Source organism: Crocuta crocuta, unplaced genomic scaffold (genome assembly GCF_008692635.1).
Source record: "Crocuta crocuta isolate KB4526 unplaced genomic scaffold, BGI_CrCroc_1.0 scaffold15, whole genome shotgun sequence".
Lineage (NCBI taxonomy): Eukaryota > Metazoa > Chordata > Mammalia > Carnivora > Hyaenidae > Crocuta > Crocuta crocuta.
Window position 1 is genome coordinate 219,124 of NW_027530508.1, and position 21,352 is coordinate 240,475.

Here is a 21,352-nt window from a genome sequence, read left to right on the forward strand (position 1 = left end):
CTGCAGTGGAAGGGAGTAGAGAAGATTTAGGACTTACGCCTTCGGAGGTAAGCCCTTGGGAAAAATTGGCAAAAGCCAATCAGAATGCAGGCTGGTCAGTGCCCCTAAGCCTGCTTACACATGTGAGATAATGCTTACACCATTTCTCAGCTGATTATTTTTCCACCAGTAACCTCTTATTTAGAAGACTATTATTATTTTGAAGACTGAACTTATTAGTAACGGACTCATTTCTCCAAAGCAAGCTGCCACATTGCACTAAGACCCTGACCACGGCATCCTTGTTAGGGCCTTCAGGCAGCAAAAGAGCCCTGCGAGGACCTCCAACAAGTGACTGTCCCAGCATCTAGGGAACATACATTTCTGTTGCAATGGTGGAAAGAGGATGCATGTGAGATCATCATTTTTATCTGAAATCATCTTGTTAACGCAGCACCACGGTTGGCTATCTTCAACAGGTCATTTCCATACAATTTCATAAGAATTACAATCGTCATTTTAAGGGCATCTGGCTGGTTCAGTCGGCAGAGCATGCAACTCTTGATCTTGGGGTCGTGAGTTCAAGCCTCATACTGAGGATAGAGATTACTTTCAAAAAGAACAAGAAGAGCATCATTTTAGGCAAAAATTACCGCTCTGACGTTTAGAGAGATCACAAGATATAAATTAGATGAGGGATATGGGAACTGAGAGCCTGTTTTTTTCTCTACCTTTCAAAAAATGTTGCTGGACATAGTTGGAAGTACTGGGATGCAGGGAGTTTTCTAGATATTACTCTTTGGTTTGCCAGACATTTATGGACCCCCTCACCAGCAGATCCTCAGGGTCTGTGTCCGGACGGTTCTCCCACTAAGCAGCAGGTACCTGTGCTTGATCCCCTGGCCCTTCTTTTCCATCCTCACACCTGCAAAACAGTCCCTCTTCCCCCTTGCCTGGCTGCCAGTGACTCGGCTGCCTGCCACCACCAGAAGAGACCCTCAGCCACCAAACCTGACTCTTCTACTCTCTACCTTCATCTTCCCATAGCTTTGCTTCTTTGCTGCTGTGTAGAATGCCTGTCAATTTTCCACAGGCATCTTCAGGCCCTCAGAAGTGCTCAAAGTTCTCTGTTTGTCCCAACATCCACTCTCTTTTCCTTCCATTGTAATAGGAATCCCAAGACTTAGTCAAGCACACGGCCACCTAGAAGGGGCATTTCCCAGATTCCCTTGCAGCCAGACAAGGACATGTGAGAGTTCTGGCCAATGGGATGCATGCAGAAATATGCATTTCTTCCTAGTGCATTTTCTAGGAAGAGTCCTGACAGGAAAGGACTGTCTCCTTCTCTCTTCCCCTTGGAAGAATATGAATGTGATGGCTGGAATTCCAGCAGCCATCCCGTACTAGGGGTGGAAGTCACATGACTCATGATGACACAATAGCAAGAGAGAAGAAACCTGAATCCTTGACACTGTGAAGCTGCTGGAATGTCCACCTCCAGACTTCTTTTGTGTGAGGAAGAAGTGTATCTATACTTCTGTCTTGTTTAAGCCACTATCATTTTTGAGTTTTAGTCACGTGTAGCTTAACAGGGTAGCAACTACTTTTTGGTACAGAAGCCCGAGACCCTGTGGTAATGTTTAAAGAAATAGATTATTAACACACACAGCACTGGTTATTTCACAATAAAGGCTAATAAATAAACAAAATCCATAATCCCAAAATGGGAAATGTATAAAGCTTTTATATTTGTATACACGTATAAAAAGTTTACAGTTCAGAAAAATTTAGGTCCTACCACCTTCTTCCATGAAAGGATTTTGGGACCATTTTGAGAAATAATGTTGGCAAGGTACAACCTTGTCTACCTCTCATTCTAAGTGATCTACTTGAAAAGCTGTGTTTCTTTCTTCTCTCAGGATCTGTTGGCACACCACTCTCTCCTGACTCTTCCTTGGTCCCCTACCCAGTGTCCTCTCCTCCATCAGCCAACTCCAGTCAAACATAGGCCCTTCCCAGGGTCAGCTGTCAGCTCTTGACCTTCTTAATGTCAAGAGCAGAAGCCAGAATTCATAAGTGTCATCAATCAAGAGGAACCATTTTTATCCTTCACCCCAAACACAGAACAACAAAAGTGTTGCAACAGCCTGCTTCTAATGTAAGATCAACTCAGTGTCTCAAAACTGAAAACTTCCTGTTGATGAAAGCAGGCAGAGCGCATGCCTTTTTACCCTAATATCCCACGGAAATGAAGGTCAATAAGCACAGTAAGAAATAAAACTATGGCCTTTTAGGCAGAAGGAGTAGGGGACAGGGACCATCCATGGATGTGAGACTTTAACAAATTTCTGGATAACCAAGTAGACTGAAGAACTAAGATGGAGGAAATAAAACCAAGTGTAGCCAAGAGTATATTCTTCAGGAAGGCTGCAGAAAAAGTAGAAGCCCTCTGTCCTCTGCCACCCTGGAAGAGTTCTGGACTGAGATCTGACAAAAGGGATGGTGGATGACATGTAGGAGATCCCGTTCCCTAACGGCTCAACCTAAAATTAAGCCTATCAAGCAACAGGCCCCATCTAAGCACACAGAGGTCTCAGACAGATTCCCAGTCAGGAGAGAGGCAAGCCAAGGCATTGCTGTGTGTCCTCCTCATTCTTGCCTTGTCCAAACGGAAAAGCTTATTTGGATTATCCTGCCCCTTCCTCCTGTCCCTCTTCTACAAGTGTCTTGAAGACAGAGATGGAAGACAACCTTTAGTTCATAGTCACCAGACTCAGTAAGGCCACTGGACATCACACTGCCATACGTAAGTCTGGGCTGCATAGAAGGACTGCCAACTGGGTGGGCTTTGTGCTTCCAATGCACAACTGGGTGGGCTTTGTGCATTGGAAGAGGTGAGGTGTTCTGACGGCCGGAAGAAAAGACTGGATAAAGTAAGCACATCCTACAAACCCTCCACAGTTAGCGTTTTTGTGGGAAGACATACACAGATTGTTAACATACAAACTTCAAACAATGCTTGTGATCTTCAACATAAGGTTTTCAGTCAACATTTAAGAAACAAATGTATACTTATGTCTCAAAAGTCCATTTGGCATTAAAAAACTTTTTGTTTATTCTTTTTTTAAAAATTTTTAAATGTTTTTCATTTATTTTTGAGAGACAGCACGAGCTGGGGAGGGTCAGAGAGAGAGGGAGACACAGAATCTGAAGACAGGCTCCAGTCTATGAGCTAGCTGTTAGCACAGAGCCCGATGCGGCTCAAATCCATGAACCATGAGATCATGACCTGAGCCAAAGTTGGACATTTCACTGACTGAGCCACCCAGGCACCCCATTTTTAATGTTTATTCTTGAGAGAGAGAGACAGAAAGACAGAGAGCACAAATGGGGGAAAGGCAGAGACAGAGGGAAACACAGAATCCAAAGGATCCAGGCTCTACACTGTCAGCACGGAGCCCAATGTGGGGCTCAAACCCACGAACTGTGAGATCAGGACCTGAGCCAAAGTCAGGCTTAACTGGAAGCTTAATGGACTGAGCCACCCAGGTGCCCCGATTTTGCATTTTTAACAAAACAATACATGGGGAATTTGAGTTACATTCCAAATAACACTGGGAGGAGGTCTGAATCATTAGATAAATTTCAAGTCATTAATCAAAATTCAAAAGGAATGTATAGTCTCCAAAATTACTGGAATTTTGAGTCACACTGGCAATATATGCTTTGTGAATATATGATTAAGAGGATTTAGGAAAAAAAAAATGACCTGATGTCTTACATCATACAAAGAAATTTTTAATGTAACAACTAGAAATGTAATAAAGCTACATTCTGTAGTCTTTTCATCCTAAAACATTGTCCACAAGAAGATGAAAGCTGGCCAGTTTAGGAAGCTCTACTACAACACCCAGCAAANCTTTATTTAGAAAAAAAAATGACCTGATGTCTTACATCATACAAAGAAATTTTTAATGTAACAACTAGAAATGTAATAAAGCTACATTCTGTAGTCTTTTCATCCTAAAACATTGTCCACAAGAAGATGAAAGCTGGCCAGTTTAGGAAGCTCTACTACAACACCCAGCAAAGGTGAGTGGGTGGCCCAGTCTGACAATCCACGTAATAATGGACCCCATCATTAGGGTGACCATATAATGTATCCTCCAAACTGGGACACTGGAGAGCAAAGGAGAATGTCACCCACCTCATCTACATCCATTAGCAAAGACTGGTCAACCCTTCTCTCCCTTGGTGAGTAATAATGCAGTTCATTAAAGCTGCAGTTCTTGATTCTTTTTTTAAATTCTCAAGACCTCTTCACACTCTTAATTACTGGGGACCTCAGTAGTTGTCTGTGTAGGTTATATCCATCAATATTTGCCATTATTAGAAATTAAAACAGAATTTCCTAAAATACAAGAATACACAAATGTGGCAGTTCCAAAAAATATTAAACACAGAATTACCATATGAGCCAGCAATTCCACTTTGGGGTCTATACCCAAAATAAGTGAAAGCAGAGATCCCAACAGATATTTGTACACACACGTTTATGGCAGTATTAGTCACAATTTGGGTTGTTTGCAGGTTGGGGCTACTACAAAGAACACTGCTTCAATATTCTAAAACTTAACTTTTAGTGAACATTATATACAGATTTCTACCAGGTAATCATCTACGAATGGAACTACTATCCTAGATCATAAGATTTGTGTATAAAATAGGCTTTAGTAAATATCTGCCAGTTTGCCAGAGTGACTGTACCAGTTTATACTCCCTCAAACAGTATACAAACTCCACCTACCTGCCATCCCTTCGTATTTTCAGTCTTCTTAATCCTAGCCATGCTGGTGGGTATGCAGTGGAATCTCACTGTGGGTAATGATGTTGGGCACATTTTCATATATTTATTGACCTTGACCATCGGAAGAGCCTTTTTAAAATTGAGTGGTCTTTTTTACATAATCATGTTGTAGAAATTATTTATATAGATTCTGGATATGAGCCTTGTATCAAATATCTTTTTTATAAATATCTTCTCATCTGCAGACTTCCTTTTCATTTAGTTCAATAAACAGAAGTTCTTAATTTTAAGGTAGCTCTATTTATCAATTGTTTATTTTATAGTGAGTGTTTTCATTAGGGACTTTTAAATATCACTATACCATTATCATGTCTATAAAAAGTCATAATTCCTTTATATTTAAGTCTCCAATATTCAAATTCACCCAAAATTTTCAATTTTTTTCATAGTAGTTTGATTGAATCAGGATCCAAATAAGGTCCAGAAATGATTACTCTGCCTTAAGTCTTTTAATCTGTAGGCTTTATCATATTTACTGCTCACACTGCCCCCCTTTTTTAAGTGGGTCAAGATGTCTCCTTGCCACCTATTTTTTAAAGTAACCGTCATTTGTCCAGTGGTGTTTTTCAATGTGTTCTCCTGCCCCTGAATCTCCTGTCAACTAGCACTTAGAACTAAAGTCTTGATCATGTTCAGGTATGATTTTTGGACAAGATTCCTCCATCAGTAGTACTGTGTACTTCCATCAGGAGATACACAGTATCTGGCTGTCCCTGTCATGGTAGCAGCATTGATGGTTATGGTCTCATTCTATCAATTCGATGGGGAGTTGAATATATTAATATTCTACCACTCCTTTTTCACTTATCCTATAGAGAGAAACTTCTTTAAAAGTTTTTTACTGTTTATTTATTTTTGAGAGAGAGAGAGAGACAGAACACAAGCAGAGAAGGGGAAGAGAGAGAGGAAGACACAGAATCTGAAAGAGGCTCCAGGCTCCGAGCTGTCAGCACAGAGCCTGATGTAGGGCTTGAACTCATGAAGCATGAGATCATGACCTGAGCCAAAGTTGGAGGCTTAAATGACTGAGCCACCCAGGTGCTCTATAGAAAGAAACTTCTGATCAACTATTTGATTACTCTAAGGTGCAGTCCCTATGGGAAAAGTATGATAATGCTTCAAAACCCCATTCTAAACCCCATTATTCAGATGAGAAAACTGAGGCAAATTACTGGGGGAGCCAAGTTATAAAACCAAGCAGTCCAACTAGGAGTCTGCGCTTATAATCACTGGGCTATAATGCCTCTTCTAAGATCAGGAAACAAGTGAACTCAGTATGTCTCTGTGGGAGAGGAGACCACAAAGATAGACACTCTCCTGCAGTTAGGGTGCTACAAACTTACTGCAGGAAGGAAATATATTAATTGTGTCAAAAGCTTAGACAACTTACATCCTTTTTGGAATCAGCAGTTCTAAACATAGAACTTCTCTAAGTGCAGAAAGGGTTTGTGCAAGTGCAGAAAGCGTGTTTGTGTGTGTGTGTGTGTGTGTTGTTTTGTTTTAACAAGGGTACTTCCTGCAGCTTGCTTACAATAGCAAAAACACTTAGAACAACTTAAGAGCCTGATTGGTTCAAACGAGTTAAGGTACAGCCACACAATGAAATGGCACATGGCCATAAAAAGGATGCTGGTTCATTGTTTAAAGACTTGAACAATGTTTACGGCATATTCTTAAGTAAAACTGAGTTATAAAACAGTAGTATACATAATACAGGAAGGTGCAGTGTGTATACAAAGAAAGGCTAAATACACCAAAACATCAACAGTGGTTATCTCTATAGAGCAGGCTTAAGGTGATTTCTTTTCTTTTTGGTGCTTCTACAATGAGTATCTTTTATTTACATCTGTTTCTTTCATAATAAGAAAAAGTTTAATATACTGTTTACAAAGAACTTAATGAACCTTAACCATGCAGGAAAATGCTTCTAACAGCATAAAAAGGCAAGCTATCAAATCATACATGGTAACTACTATTACAGCCATGTGTAGCAACATGCATTTGAACAATGGTTGTTTCTCTGCACTATGGGATTATAGATGGATTTCATTCTCTTATGTGTACATTTCTGTGGTTTCTACCATAAATATATGCCTGGTAAAGTAAGGAGTTGGAGAAGATCCAAAATGGATTGTATATTTATTTTTTTAATGTTTTATTTATTTGAGAGAGAGAGCGTGAGCAGGGGAGGGTCAGAGAGAGAGGGAGACACAGAATCTGAAACAGGCTCCAGGCTCTGAGCTAGCTGTCAGCACGGAGCCCGACGCGGGGCTCAAACCCATGAACAGGGAGATCATGACCTGAGCTGAAGTCGGATGGATGTTAGAAAATAAGATTTAAATAGGTAGAGTGTAGAGAAAGAGGCCAATCCAGGGGTTGGAAACAGCAAGAGCCAAGACTGATATCGCAGGGGCACCAAGTAAGAGGAGGGACCGATTAAGACAGATGGTTATGAAGGACCAAGTTTAAGAGGTCTGAAAAAGGGGCCAGAATTCTTTATCCTCCCCCCCCCCCCCAATTTNGTTTCAGAGCTGTCAGAGGACAGAAAGGACAGATGGACTAGAAGTAACAGCGCAAATCCTGAAGGAACGGAGGTCAATTAGAAGGGTTCACAACAGTGCTAAACTATGTGAAATATGCAAGAGCAACAGACAAGGAATCTGGGTAACACCTGGGTAGAACCTGTGACCTAGACGGGGTGAGGGAGCAGAGACACAGGGACCAGTGGATTTTAAGCTGGAGCAACTTAAAGATGTGGTTCTACTTGCACAGGAGACAGAAAGAGGGTCAATGTCTAGAACAAGACACGTCAGATTCGACATAAGTCACTGATTGAGGGATATGCACCGGGGACTGTCCTGCAGGCCACCGGAACCACCAGCACTAGCAGGACACACTGTGCGGAAGAGGCTCTGAGAATCACCCGCGGAGGAATCTGCAGTCAATGACAGAAATCCTCTCAACATCAGAGACCCAGGAGCAGAGAGCATTGTCAGTAAATCCCAGTCTCAAGGGCTCTTTCAAAACCTAGAGCAGAGTCTTCAGAGAAGCGCCAGGCTGGCCCTGTGGTGACCCTGATACAAATGCCTTGCTGCCAAAAGGTAACAAAAGGACCTCTGATCTTGGAAAGATGGATCAGGTCCTGCCCCAACAGTAGGCACTCACGAGCACCACAGCCTGGCTCTGGAGGCTGCTTCTGCAGAGAACTGGGTAGGAACGAAGGTGCAAGCCACAGTGTACCCTTTGCACCTCTCAAACGCTGACATGCACTGCCTACTCAAAATGACACAATGAAATAACTTTCTTGGAAAGGTCACTCAACTGAGTGGGCCCTATGCCATCCCCACTGTTGGGACAAACAGCAGGAGAACAAAGATCAGGGACTGGCAGAGCGAGTGGCCTAGTGGAACCAGCCTAACGTCAATGGCACCATGCCACCACGTGACAAGGCTTGAAAGGCAAAAACTCTGCCCAACGTCGGGAACAAATTCGTATTTTTCCAAGAAGACCCTGGCAAAAATACCAATCAAGAGTTGGGGTCTCTGAGTCTCTTTCACAAACCATAAACAGTACAGCACATGAAAGACCGTGCTTTCTCACACCCAGCAGCCTCCAGCACCGGTCAGGAAAGTCAGGGAGGCTGTCACAGCACGGGGGACAAGAAGCTACGTGCAGCAGAGTTACTCTGCAAGTCTGCAAACAAGTTCAATGTGCTCCACCTGTGTGGATCCTAGACCAGATGGAAGAGCGCACAAATCAGAAACACTGTAGTCCCCTAGTCTGCAGTTCTGCTTTCCAAGGTCCCAGTTACCGCAGTCGCAGTCATGGTCTGGAAGCAGGTGATTCTCCGGAGGTATCATCAAAAGGTCAACAGTAGACAACGGCTAAGTCACAATGCTTACATCATTCCCCTCACTTCGTCTCATCACATAGACATTTTATCACATCATCACAAGAAGGGCAAGTACACAACAGTATTTTAAGAGACAGAACACACAACTTTTATTGTAGTATATGATTATAATTATTCTATTTTAATACGGTTGTTAATCTCTTACTGCACCTAATGTACAAATCAAGCTTTATCATCGATACGTACATATAGGAAAAAACACAGTATATATAGGGTTCGGTACCATCTGCAGTTGCAGGCATCCACTAGGGTCCTGAAACATATTCCCTGCAGATGGGGGTGGAGGGAGGACTACCGTATTGATGCTCACATTCTTTCAGTTTAAAGACGATAACCCGCATCCTTTTGCAACTGTGAAACTAGTTACAAGATTCATTTTGGGACAAAGCTAGATTTCTCCAAATATTTGGAGCCCAAACTGGTATAACACCCTGAACATTTCCTTCACGAACACAGACACCAGGCCCCCCCCCCTCCCAGAGCTAACCGAGATGGAATACAGCAGACACTGGATTCAGTGAATGTTCTAAGGAGAAGGTGTGCTGAATACTGAGTGACTGATCACTGCTGGAACAAACGGTTCTGTACTACGAGTCATCATCCAGGAAGCAGCCTCATACGCAGCTCAGAGTGAGAAGCCCGCACCACGCAGGGAGTTCCTCCAAGGACACCCAAATGGCTGCCCCCCAGGATGGGCTTCAAAGTCTATAAATCACCAGTCATCCAGGAACTGGGAACACTGATCTAATCAACTTTATCTGCTGATTTTTTTCCCTCAGAATCTCCACATTTATTGAGAATTTTCATATATACATGTATATACACTTACATGTTGAAAGATTTTGCTATTTTTCTGATTTTTCTAGCCACAAAAGAAAAACAGGTGATATTGCGGCATGTTTTGTATCAAAGTCAATTAGTACAGGAGCTTTTAAAGTCTGTAAATTAAGCCTATACCCTCAAAGGCATTATACAACATGAGAAAAAAACAGAAATTAGAAAACCTTCATACTAGATGACCCGTTCTGCCTCTAACGAGCTGTGTGACCTTGAGCAAGTAAACCCTGTGGCATATGGTATCCTCTTGTATCAAATAATGACCCCCAAGATCTGAGTTCTAATACCCAAGGAGAATAATTTAACCTTTTTAAAAGATAAGTTCATCTAATGAAATATCACAATAATGAAATCACAAATGTGTGCAAACACAAAATATTTCAAACAAAATTAACTTTTTTAAAAAAAAGGATTTTAAGTAAATCTCTACACCAAGAGTGGGGCTCAAACTTAACAACCCTGAGATCAAGAGTTGCATGTTCTACCTCCTGAGCCAGCCAGGTGCCCCAAAATTAGCTTTTTTAAAAAAATTAGTTTCAAGTAGTCAAAAAATTGGAGGTAATCGAGCTTTTAAAATTACACAGTTTGACCAACATAAATAAGAAACTTAAAATGGCAGATTATATGACAAATGACAAATCGTACTTTCTCTCCCTGTTTAAGAACCACAGCCAAGGTTTACAGATTTTTCAATACCAAAGCATTTCTCAATGTTAAAAAAAAAAAAGTTGAAATATAGCATTTCTCCTACATCTGTAGTTTTATAGCTCTTAAAATAAGATTTTATTTCAGAAATTCACTCTTAAAAATCAGAAAAACAGGGGCACCTGCATGCCAGTTAAGCATCTGACTCCTGATTTCAGCTCAGGTCATGATCTCAGTTTGTGGGATGGAGCCCTGTATAGGGCTCTGTGCTGACAGTTTAGAGCCTGCTGGGGATTTTCTCTCTGCCCCTCCTTCTTTCACCACCTCCCGCCACCCCTCTCCCCCCACCCTGACTTGAGGGTGGGCGCGCGCGTGCTCTCTCTCTCTCAAAATAAACTTTTAAAAATCAGAAAAACATTTTTAATTACTAACCACTGTCCTAAAATATATTATAGCTAGGGCAGTAAAGGGAAGATAATTGCATACAGAGATGCTGCTTCTACAGCCTGTGATTCTGAGCGCTGAAAACTTCAAGAAAATGAAGCCAAAAGATAGGTTAAGGAAGGCCAAGCCCTGTCTGTAACACTTTCCTGAAAAACTGATGAACAGGGAAGGACTACTCCAAACACTCACAACTTGATGATTTAATTATCTTACAAGAGTGGAAGGTGAATACAATTTTTTCTATAAAACGATATTTCAGCCAGAGACAACATTAGCTAACCAATATCACAATGTGACAATTCCGGCCCTATGTAACATGCATATTCATTTAACCCACAGGAATATCCTGTGAGGCACATGCTAATTCTATCACCCCCATTTTAGGGATGGACAAACGGAGGCATTTATACAAGTGCCTTGCTCAAAGTTACACTGCTGGTAAGTGGCACAGCCCCTTTCTAAATGATGTCACTATTTCCTCCCAATGCTGTTTTCAACAGTCTACAAAGGAAGCTTTGAAACAAGCTCTAATTTAAGTAGCACTCTAGCACCTAAATACAGCAGAGCCTTCACTCTAACCTGCAAAACAAAGTCTCCTGAAATGTCAACCCAAACATAAATTTTCAGATGCCAATCTTTTGGCCCATGTTTCATCCTTTTCTTTTCTAATCTCCATTGGAAAAACATGGTTGGGCAGAAAGAGGATCGTTCCCAAAGCTTAAATTCCAAGTTTCTTAAATTTGGCAACAATACTGTGCTTTTGGGACTTTAAAATTATAAGCACAGTTCCCAGAGGAAAACATTTCCTTTATTAGCAATTGGCTTTGAAAATTCCATTCGAGGATGCTAAATATAACGAAATACCTTCCGACTTCTAATAAACACATTCTCCAGACTATTTTGAAACTAATGATTGCTTATTTACAAAGCAATTTAGCCACAATCGTTAAGCAACTGGAACATTTTAAACAGTCTTTTAAATTTGTTCCAGTTCTTTTAATGAACTGACCTGATATTATTTTCTGAATTCTTCTACTATGAAATAAGAAAGTCCTCATTTCACAATTCATTTCTTTTAAAGAGATATACTTGTTTCAGGGGTGCCTGGGTGGCTTAGTCAGTTAAGCGACTGACTTCGGCTTAGGTCATGATCTCATGGTTCGTGGGTTCAAGCCCTGCGTTGGGCTCTGTGCTGACAGCCAGCTCAGAGCCTGGAGCCTGTTTCAGATTTTATATCTCCCTCTCTCTCTGGCCCTCTCCTGCTCACGCTGTCTCTCTCTCTCTCTCTCTCTCTCTCAGAAGTAAATAAAACATTAAAAATTTTTTTTCCTTTAAGATATATACTTGTTTTACTACTTCTAATTTTGTTTTAACACAAGAATATCAGCAAAGCCAGAGTCATGGAAATAGGTTTTTCAAACTCTGAAATACAGTAAATATTATTAAAGACTCTACTACAATGCTCAGCATCCCTCCTCATCAGGGAAATACAAATCAAAACNATAAAAATAAAAAAATAAAAAAAATTAAAAAAATAAAAATAAAATATGTTTAAAATGTAAAAAAAAAAGACTCTACTATCTGCATTCATCATAGGCAAAGAAAGCATTTCATGGTTGTTAAAATGTACCTTTATTATTAAAAATACCATACATGATAGATCAGAAATACTGAGTGATGGAGTGAGGAGCTGAGTGCCTTGTTCTGGGCTAATGGACCACATCAATCAGCTTTTAACTGAATGCAGTGGCTTCTGTGATTTAGGGAACAAGCACTTAGTGGAGCTCACAACCCCAGGCATTCTATCACTGTATAAGTGGCTTAAGTGCAGCTGTGAAAATTTAAGGTACCTTTAGCTGGACAGCTCCTCATGTCCTCCCTACCTAAAAACACAGAAGGAGGAAGAAATTAAGACTCATCTGGCACTTGTTCTCTGGGAGATGGATCCAAGGAGTTGGGTGGGGAAGCGAAAAACTTTCACCTCATAATCCCATGGGTTGTGTGTGTGTGGCTTTGTTTTCACCAGTAAGTATGTCTAATTATTACAAACAGCTTTTCAAAAAATACAGCCCACTAGCTATCATGCTTTCTTTTTAAGCTCCCTCTCTTCCCACCTTTTAGGCCACAAAGTCCTATTAACATGAGGTCTGATCTCTCACCCTTAAACAGGACTACACAACCTCCAAACATTTGAATATTCACCAACTGGTACATGCAGGGTAGCACAGTTCTTTTATGCCCAACCAGAATATTTAATGGGAAGACAAAAGAGATTTCAAAGTACTGTTTCTCTGCAAGTGACTCCTCAACTTCCGCTTGAAGCCATACATTTTCTCCAAAATTTCTCCTAGGATAATCCATTTTTCAAGAACAAAAAATGTAACACCATATTACCTTTCACCCAAAACATTGCTCCTAGTATAACTGCTCTGTGCTGACACCCTTGTGTCATCAAATCTTGTATTTTCTTCCTTCCTGGGGTCTCTCTAATGTCCCGTTCCTCCAGTTATCATGCAAACTACGTACATAAATGGGTGCTGTAGGCCTGCTGTAGGGGAACGAAGGGCAACAGGGATTGGTGGGAACTGCTGGTCCTTAGCTCCAGCCCCACGTTAAACAGGTGGGAATAGGATGGCAGATCTAATTCTCCACATCGGCCGAAATTCGGACTCTTGGGAGAAACCTTCTGGTTTTTAAAATAGCGTGTGAACCAAAGAAAACACGTGCAGATCACCCACTGGCAACCCCCAAGTTAACCGGGGTCTTCGACTCCCGCCCAGGCTCCCTCGGTCCATTCTACACATCCCTGCCCTATCAGTTTACCAAACACACTGCTCTTGAAGCTCCAAATACTACTGCGAAGTCCCACCAGTCCTTGGGCTGTCATTCCACCACCACAGAACAAACCACTCTCCACCTTCCTCAACTCCCCTACACAAATCTTGCACTTCAATGGGAAGTGTCTACTCCCCTCATCCCTCACCCCCCAACCAGCTGCATCCCCACCAAGATGGCCTCTTTTTTTTTTTTTTACCTTCCTGCTCTACCCCATCCCTTGAAGCAGGGAACGTAATGGGGAGTATACCTTGCATCACCTGCTGACAACGTGAGTCAAGAGACTTCTCTGCTTAATTTAAAGTCACGAGAGTCAACTTTCAAGAAAGGATTTAAATCTAAGAAGCAAAGCCCATGGCCTTGTCTTCATAGCCACCTCTCTGCCCAAATAACACTTTAAAGGAGGGCAGAGGGCCTTAGAAGGGCTCAGAGGTGTCTCCTGCCAAAGGCGGCTTTGCGAGGTCTCGACGTCTCCACACCAGGAAGGCCTCGAGGAGGTGAGATACTTGAGGGGGACCCCAAACAACCGTGCGAGGCAGGTGGCCGCGTGCAACCTCCCGCGCCCCGGAGAGGCCACCCCCAAGCAGATCCCGGGGCCCGGATCTTCCGCCCTCCTNCGGAGGCGCTCCCCAGGCCCGGGACCGCCGTCGGCCGCGACAAAGGGTCAGAGAGCGAGACGACCCCTTGGCGCGCGCCCCCCCGCGGACCTACGGGGCACGCCGCTGCCCAGCCGCGCCCACTCCGACGCCGCCGCTACCTTGTCCTCGGGCGGTGCGTCCGGTTCCCGGACCGCTCTCTGCCTCAGCTCGGTCATGCTTGGAGACCCCGGCACGACGTCGCTACCGGCGAGCAGCACAGCCGCGGGAGCGGGCAGCTCAGTGCGGGCGCGCGTGGACTCNAGCTCCTCTCCGGAGGAGGGCCCTGGAGAGAGCGCGCACGCGCACCGCCGCCATTACGGCCCCAGAGACCCACCAATGGCGCGAATCCGCCAGGAAGGCGGGGCGGTGGGGGCGGGGCGGAACGGAGCCGAGAGGTGTGCATTGGACTAGCAGCGTGAGGAGGCGGGAAACAGCGTGTGTTTCCGAAGGAGACTAGCCAATGGGAGCTCGGGCCTGACCTTGGTCGGCTGGCGGGGGCGCCCAGGATCCTAAAGGTAAAACTGGTAGCGGTGGGCGGAGGCGGGAGCCTGGAGGTTCTCGTCTGGGTGGTGTTTGCCAATCTCGGCTTCGTGTCCTCCGTAACCCGGGCGCATCCCTCACACATATAAGCAGACACCTGTTAGGTCCTGAGTGGAAAGGGCTGCGGAGCCCACCTGTGTAGAAGAGGCTCACGTGGTAAGGAAGTGAAACCCAAACTTAAGTCGGCTTTGCCTCACCAAGCTGTCTCTAGTACTTACTGTTGATTATGCTAGGCAGTGAACTAAGTAATCGCCTTATCTGTCTTCCTTAATCTGCTTGGAAGTAGATATGATTTTCGTTTTACGGAGAAGATCTTACACGGCTTTTCAAATTTCTGTCTTCTGGACTGTTGAAAGACCTTTTCTCGGACAGGAATGCTGCCTTTGTTCACAGTGGGTCGCCGATGTACCGGACACATCGTTGGTACTTGAATGGAATTAAAAGTTCTCGTAAAGAAAAATGATTTAACCAAGGTCTCACAAACTAGAAAGTGCTCACTAGGAATTAGAACATAGATCTGTTACCAAAGTCCACAATAACCATTGTACATACCGCCTGCCTTCCTAAATTCATGAATACCTGTGTCGTTCAAGCATTTCCTTCAGCGGTTCCTATTCTCTGCTTTGTAAGTGATGTGAAGCGAATATGAAATGGGGCGTCTTCCCCTAAGCATACTGTAATTTAACAGGGAGAGAAAGTTGCGCACGTAGGAGTAGCAATTACATATTAGCAATTTTGACCTTAGCTGTGTGGGTTTGGGGTAAAGTAGTCAAAATTCTGAGAAGGGCATTCTGTTTTCCTTGATTTGTGTAAGTATATTCCCAGGGTCCTGTAACAGTACTTGAGAGTGACAGTAAAATAGGTATGGAGGAATACTGAACTCCTGGTGTGCTATATTTTCTACCAACAACGTTGCACAAATACTTGGTGGGGTTTTTTTGGAGGGAGGGGAGAAACAGACCACTCCTTTTAGGCCATAATTTATTTCTAGAAAGTTTTGCTTTTGTGTTTTATTTTGTCTTTTATTACTAATAAAAGTAAATAACATGCTAATGGTAATTTTAAAGCTCTTTGAACCTGTTGAGGACTGTGTGACCAGCATTTTGACCAATGTCAGTAGTTACTTCTTCATCTAAAGACCAGACACCTATTGAGTAAATTAAGCAAGGTTTGATGTCTAAAGGATGTAGAAGGATGTCAACACAGAGAGAGCCACAAGGTCATCCTCTAACACAGAAGGTGTTTGTATCCAGATCCTCACCGTTAGAGTACTTACGTAGTTGTGTAGGTCACAATTGAGTAGGCAAGCATCACAGCGAACATCCTTCCAGTTCGGCTGTTGCCTTTCAAACCCAGCGTAATATAACGAGGCTGGAGAGCTGTACATACAAATCAGGGTTTCAGAATGGACAGTATGATTACTAGGGTAGATAAGCCCCTACAATTTGGCCTGAACAAACTTTTCAGCCATTGCTCTCAGCCCTGACAGGCTGAGCTTAGACCAAGTAAGTACATTACTGAAATCAGCGCTGTAGACAACAGGGGGCAGGTACTCAAACCTCTGAAAGTTATACTAATAGGCCTTTAGGCAAGCTTTAGGGTCTAGCTCTCTCTCAACTGTAGAAAGAAATTAAAAGAAAAATCTCCCCCTATCTCTAGCCTGAAAAAAAAGAGTTTGTTCCTTTATATTACCCTACACCTCCTCCTTTATCCCTGATTTTTCTTTTCTATTCCTCATATTATCTCTTTAGGATCATTTCTTCCAGGCTTGTGGCATATCTTGTTTACAGTGACTTCATTGTACTCCTTGGTTAGTTCCATTATTTTAGGTGTTACTTAGATTAGTTGAGGTAACTAACAAGAAATTCTCAGGGCGCCTGGGTGGCTTAGTCGGTTGAGCGTCCGACTTTCGCTTAGGTCATGATCTCGCAGTTCGTGGGTTCGAGCCGCGCGTCGGGCTCTGTGCTGACTGCCAGCTCAGAGCCTGGAGCCTGTTTCAGTCTGTGACTCCCTCTCTCTCTGACCCTCCCCCGCTCACGCTGTCTCTCTCTCTCTCCTAGAAATAAATAAACCATTAAAAAAAATTAAAAAAAATTAAAAAAAAGAAATTCTCAAGCCCCCCAGAATATTCAGGCTGAGTGTGAGCCCAATATAAATGGACAGCTATTGCTATAATTATTATTTTATAGTAAAAAACCTCTCCTCTTTCTGATATTTGAAAACTGCATTGGTACAAGCGAGATAATTCTTCAGTTACCTGAAGAATTTTCTTCTATTACACAGGAAGAATTATAAATAAACATTTCTTTAAATAGTAACTGTTAAAAATTGTCAAACAAATACAGGCTTTATCTGCATTTTATCTTGCCCTTCATATCTCCTTTCTATTCTTAGTTTAGCGAATGTTCTCAGATAGCTAAGCCTTACTCAGTTTAATGAGGCAACATGCAAAATGGAATTAAGAGTGCACTCTGCAGAATTGTCGAACTTCTTAAAGCTTCAGAAATGCAAATCCTGCCCTCCCACAAACGTAATCAATAGACAGTCCCTATAAACTATAATTTCAATATCGGTTTCCTCTAAGTGAATTGTAGATCTGATTTTTTTCAAACCAATAGTCTACATGGGGGTGCAAGTGGCTTTAAGCAAATATTCACCTATTGATCACACATGGTGACACATGAGACAGTACTACTCAGGCCTCATTATTAATTAGAATTACCTGGGGAGCGGGGTGCCTGGGTGGCTTAGTCGGTTAAGCATCCGACTTTCGCTTAGGTCATGATCTTGCGGTTTGTGGGTTCGAGCCCCGTGTCAGGCTCTGTGCTGACTGCCAGCTCAGAGCCTGGAGCCTATTTCAGAGTCTGTATCTCCCTCTCTCTCTGACCCTCCCCTGCTCATGCTGTCTCTTTCTCTCTCTCTCCTAGAAATAAATAAAAATATAAAAAAAAAAAGAATTACCTGGGGAGCTTCTAAAAAATACAAATGGAGGGCCTACCCTAGACCAACTAAGTAAGAATCTCTCAGATGGAGCCTAGAGGACATAGGCTTTTTTGTTGTTAAGCTCCCCAGGTGTTTTTAATGGGCAACTAGACTCGAGAATCACTCTAATACATGATGTCACCTTGTAAAGACATTTGCCAAAAATTATATAAAATAGTTTATAGCATTTTTCTCTCCCAACACTCATTAACATTTTCTGACCAACAATACATATCTGATGAAGAATGCAGAAAAATAAAATGGAAAATGCAGAAAAATATAATGGAAAACATTAACATCATTTATGGTACAATCGGCCACAGATAATTTATCGTTATTATTTACATTACTGCATTTTCATTCTATTTTTCTGTGCGCTTATACGTGGACATAACAATTGTAGAAAATTGGAATACTACTATTTATACCGTTTTATTTTCTGACTTTTCTCTTTATCATTAAATGCCCTTTGAGAATGGTATCTGAAAGGCTGTTGAGTATTCTTACAGATTTACCATCACAGTATTTTGTTACGTAACAGTATTTTGTTAGACCTCAAGGTTTCACTTTCAGAGGAATTTTTTTTTTATAATTTGTTTTTAATGTTTATTTTTCGGGGAGAGTGGGGGGGGCGCAGAGAGAGAGGGAGACCGAGAATTGGAAGCAAGCTCCCCATTGTCAGGGCAAAGCCCGACGTGGGGCTCAAACTCATTGTGATATCATGACCTCAGCTGAAGTCAAACGCTCAACCTACTGAGCTACCCAGGTATCCCTCAGAGGAATTTTTAATAATTCTACAAGAAATATTCTTTAAAACAAATTTTTTTTAATGTTTTATTTTTGAGAGAGAGTGAGAGAGCATGAGCAGGGAAGGGTCAGAGAGAGGGGGAGACAGAAACCGAAGACAGGCTCCAGGCTCTGAGCTGTCAGCACAGAGCCTGAGGCAGGGCTCGAACCCACAAACCTGAGATTAAGATCTGAGCCTAAGTCGGATGCTTAGCCACCTGGGTGCCCCAGCCGAGAATACTCTTTCTTTCGCTCTCCAAACAGCTAGCTTTTCCAGTAAAAGTCTACTAGCTTGAGGGCCTTCTCCGACCACAGGTCAAAGTCATTCATATATCTTCATTTCAACTGATCATGTGCACTGTGGGTGCCACGTGGGTGGAGTTTAACTGCCATTTAAAATGTCTTCAAATCGATTACACTTAGATCTGGCATTAAATCAGAATGTTATTATGTAAGCAAACAGCAAAGAAACAGAGTAGTCAAGTTCCTGGAGGGAAAACACTCTCCATTTTGCATAGGAATAGAGACTCTAACAGAAATAAGAAAGGAAAATCCAAATGAATAAAACTATTATGTTTTGATATTAAAATACATGCAAAAGAATAGTTGATCATACATAAAGCAAGAGGGGTCCAGTATTTCCAAGTGGGAAAACATAAAAAAAATGAAAAAGCAACCTACTGAATGGGAGAAAATACTTGCAAATCATGTAACAGATAAGAGACTAATCTTAATAGCAAAAACCAATCCAATTTAAAAATTGAGCAGAAAATCTGAATAGACATATTTCCAAAGAAGACATACAGATGGCCAACAGGCATATGAAAAGATGCTCAACATCATTAACCATCAGGGAAATGCAAATCAAAACCACAATATCACCTCATACCTATTATCAAAAAGACAAGAAATAACAAGTACTGGCAAGGAGATGAATAAAAGGAACCCTTGTACACTGTTGGAGGGAATGTAAATTGGTGCGGCCACACTGGAAAATAGTATGGAGGTTCCTCAAAATGTTAAAAATAGAATTACCAGGGGCATCTGGGTGGATTAGTCAGGTAAGTGTCTGACTTCGGCACACGTCATGATTTCATGGCTCGTGGGTTCCAGCTCTGCTAACAACTCAGAGCCTGAAGCCTGCTTCAGATTCTGTGTCTCCCTCTTTCTCTGCCTCTCCCCTGCTCGCACTATGTCTCTTTGTCTCTCTCAAAATATAAATATTAAAAATAAATTAAAAAAAAAAAATAGAACTACCATAAAATCCAGCAATTCCACTTGTGGATATTAATCCAAAGAAAATGAAAACATTAACTTGAAAAGATACATATCTGCATGTTCACTGCAGCATGATTTACAGTAGCCAAGGTAAGTATTCATTGATGAATTAATATAGAAATTATGATATATGTATATTTACATGATGGAATATTATTCACCCATAGAAAAGAATGGAATCTTGCCATTTGCAATGATATGGTTGGATCTTGAGGGAATTACGCTATGTGAATAAGTCAGACAGAGAAAGACAAATACCATATGATCTCTACATGGAACCTAAAGTAAAAACAAAACCCAGCTCACAAATAGAGAACAGATTGGTGGTTTGCCAGAGGTGGGGGGTAGGGGTGGGAGAAATGGGTGAACTGTTTTCTTATTTGTTTTAGTTTAAATATATTGACTTTAAAAACTTTAAGAGGTGCCCGAGTGGCTCAGTTGGCTATGCATCTGACTTTGGCTCAGGTCATGATCTTGTGATTCTTGAATTTGAGCCCCACATCTGGCTCTCTGCTATCAGTGCAGAGCCTGCTTGGCATCTTCTGGCCCCCTCCCTCTCTCTGCCCCTCCCCCATGCATGAGCACTTTTGTGTGCGCTCTCAAAAATAAACATTAAAAAATATATATATTAAAAACTTAAAAATTTTTAAACTTACAAACAGGTGTCAAAGACTTGAGATTCGAGAGAATAGCATTCTTGAGAATGCTGCATCATCAACACCTGTGATAACAGTATGCTAGCATATGGAAAAAACAGCAATATCAGCAACTGTGAGAACCTAAATGTGGAGAAATATTAAGAATGCCTTAATCAATTTTTGTTTATATGTATTTGTATGTATGCACAAGAGTAATATGCAGTACAAATAGTTTAGATAAACTAAAATTTCTTTCAGTAATTGCAAAATACAAATTCTAAATGATAAACCATTGTGTGACCATATAACAACATGTTATATTTTTTCTTGTGCTACACAAAATAATGGTGCATTATACACTTAAATGTATCTTACTTTCAGTGAAATGCATTCATCCAATCGAACTGCCAGAGGGAGAGAATAGAGTTGGGAAAAGCAATATGTGAAACCATAATAGCTGAGAATATTCTAGATTTGATGAAATACTATCTTCTGATAGTATTCTGATTCAGGAACACAAAATTCCCTGGACAGCATAAATAAAACTATATCCACATCAAGATATGTAGTAGAAAAACTAATTCTACAGATCAAGATAGCAAACACAACTAAAGAGAAATGCTATAAGCAAAGCCAAAGAAAAATGGGGGTGAATATATGTAATGGGGAAATGATTGATATATAAAGTGGTCCTGTAATCACTAGGAAAAAGAGCTTTTTAAAAAATATTTATTTTTCGGAGAGAGAGGGAGAGAACACAAGCAGGGGAGGGGCAGGGAGACAGAGGGAAGATGCAGAATCTCCAACAGCTCCAGCTGAGCAGTCAGCACAGAGCTCCAGGTGGGGCTCAAACCTACAGCCCCGCGACATCAGAACCTGAGCCAACCTCAGATGTTTAACCGACTGAGCCACCCAGGGGCCCCAGGAAAAAGGTTTAATAGAAAAGATGTAAACATACAATAGTCAAGAA

At 41.8% G+C, this 21,352-nt stretch overlaps 1 protein-coding gene across 1 annotated transcript in view; it reads right to left on the minus strand.

Annotated features, from left to right (window-relative positions):
* The window catches only part of CDS2 (CDP-diacylglycerol synthase 2), a 56,738-nt gene extending 42,326 nt beyond the window's left edge, over positions 1 to 14,412 (minus strand). Inside the window, exon 1 of the mRNA XM_077766909.1 lies at positions 14,278 to 14,412. Within this exon, the coding sequence (XP_077623035.1) occupies positions 14,278 to 14,334 (57 nt within the window). The 5' untranslated portion in view covers positions 14,335 to 14,412. The remainder of the gene's footprint in view (positions 1 to 14,277) is intronic.
* Positions 14,413 to 21,352: the final 6,940 nt, after the last annotated feature.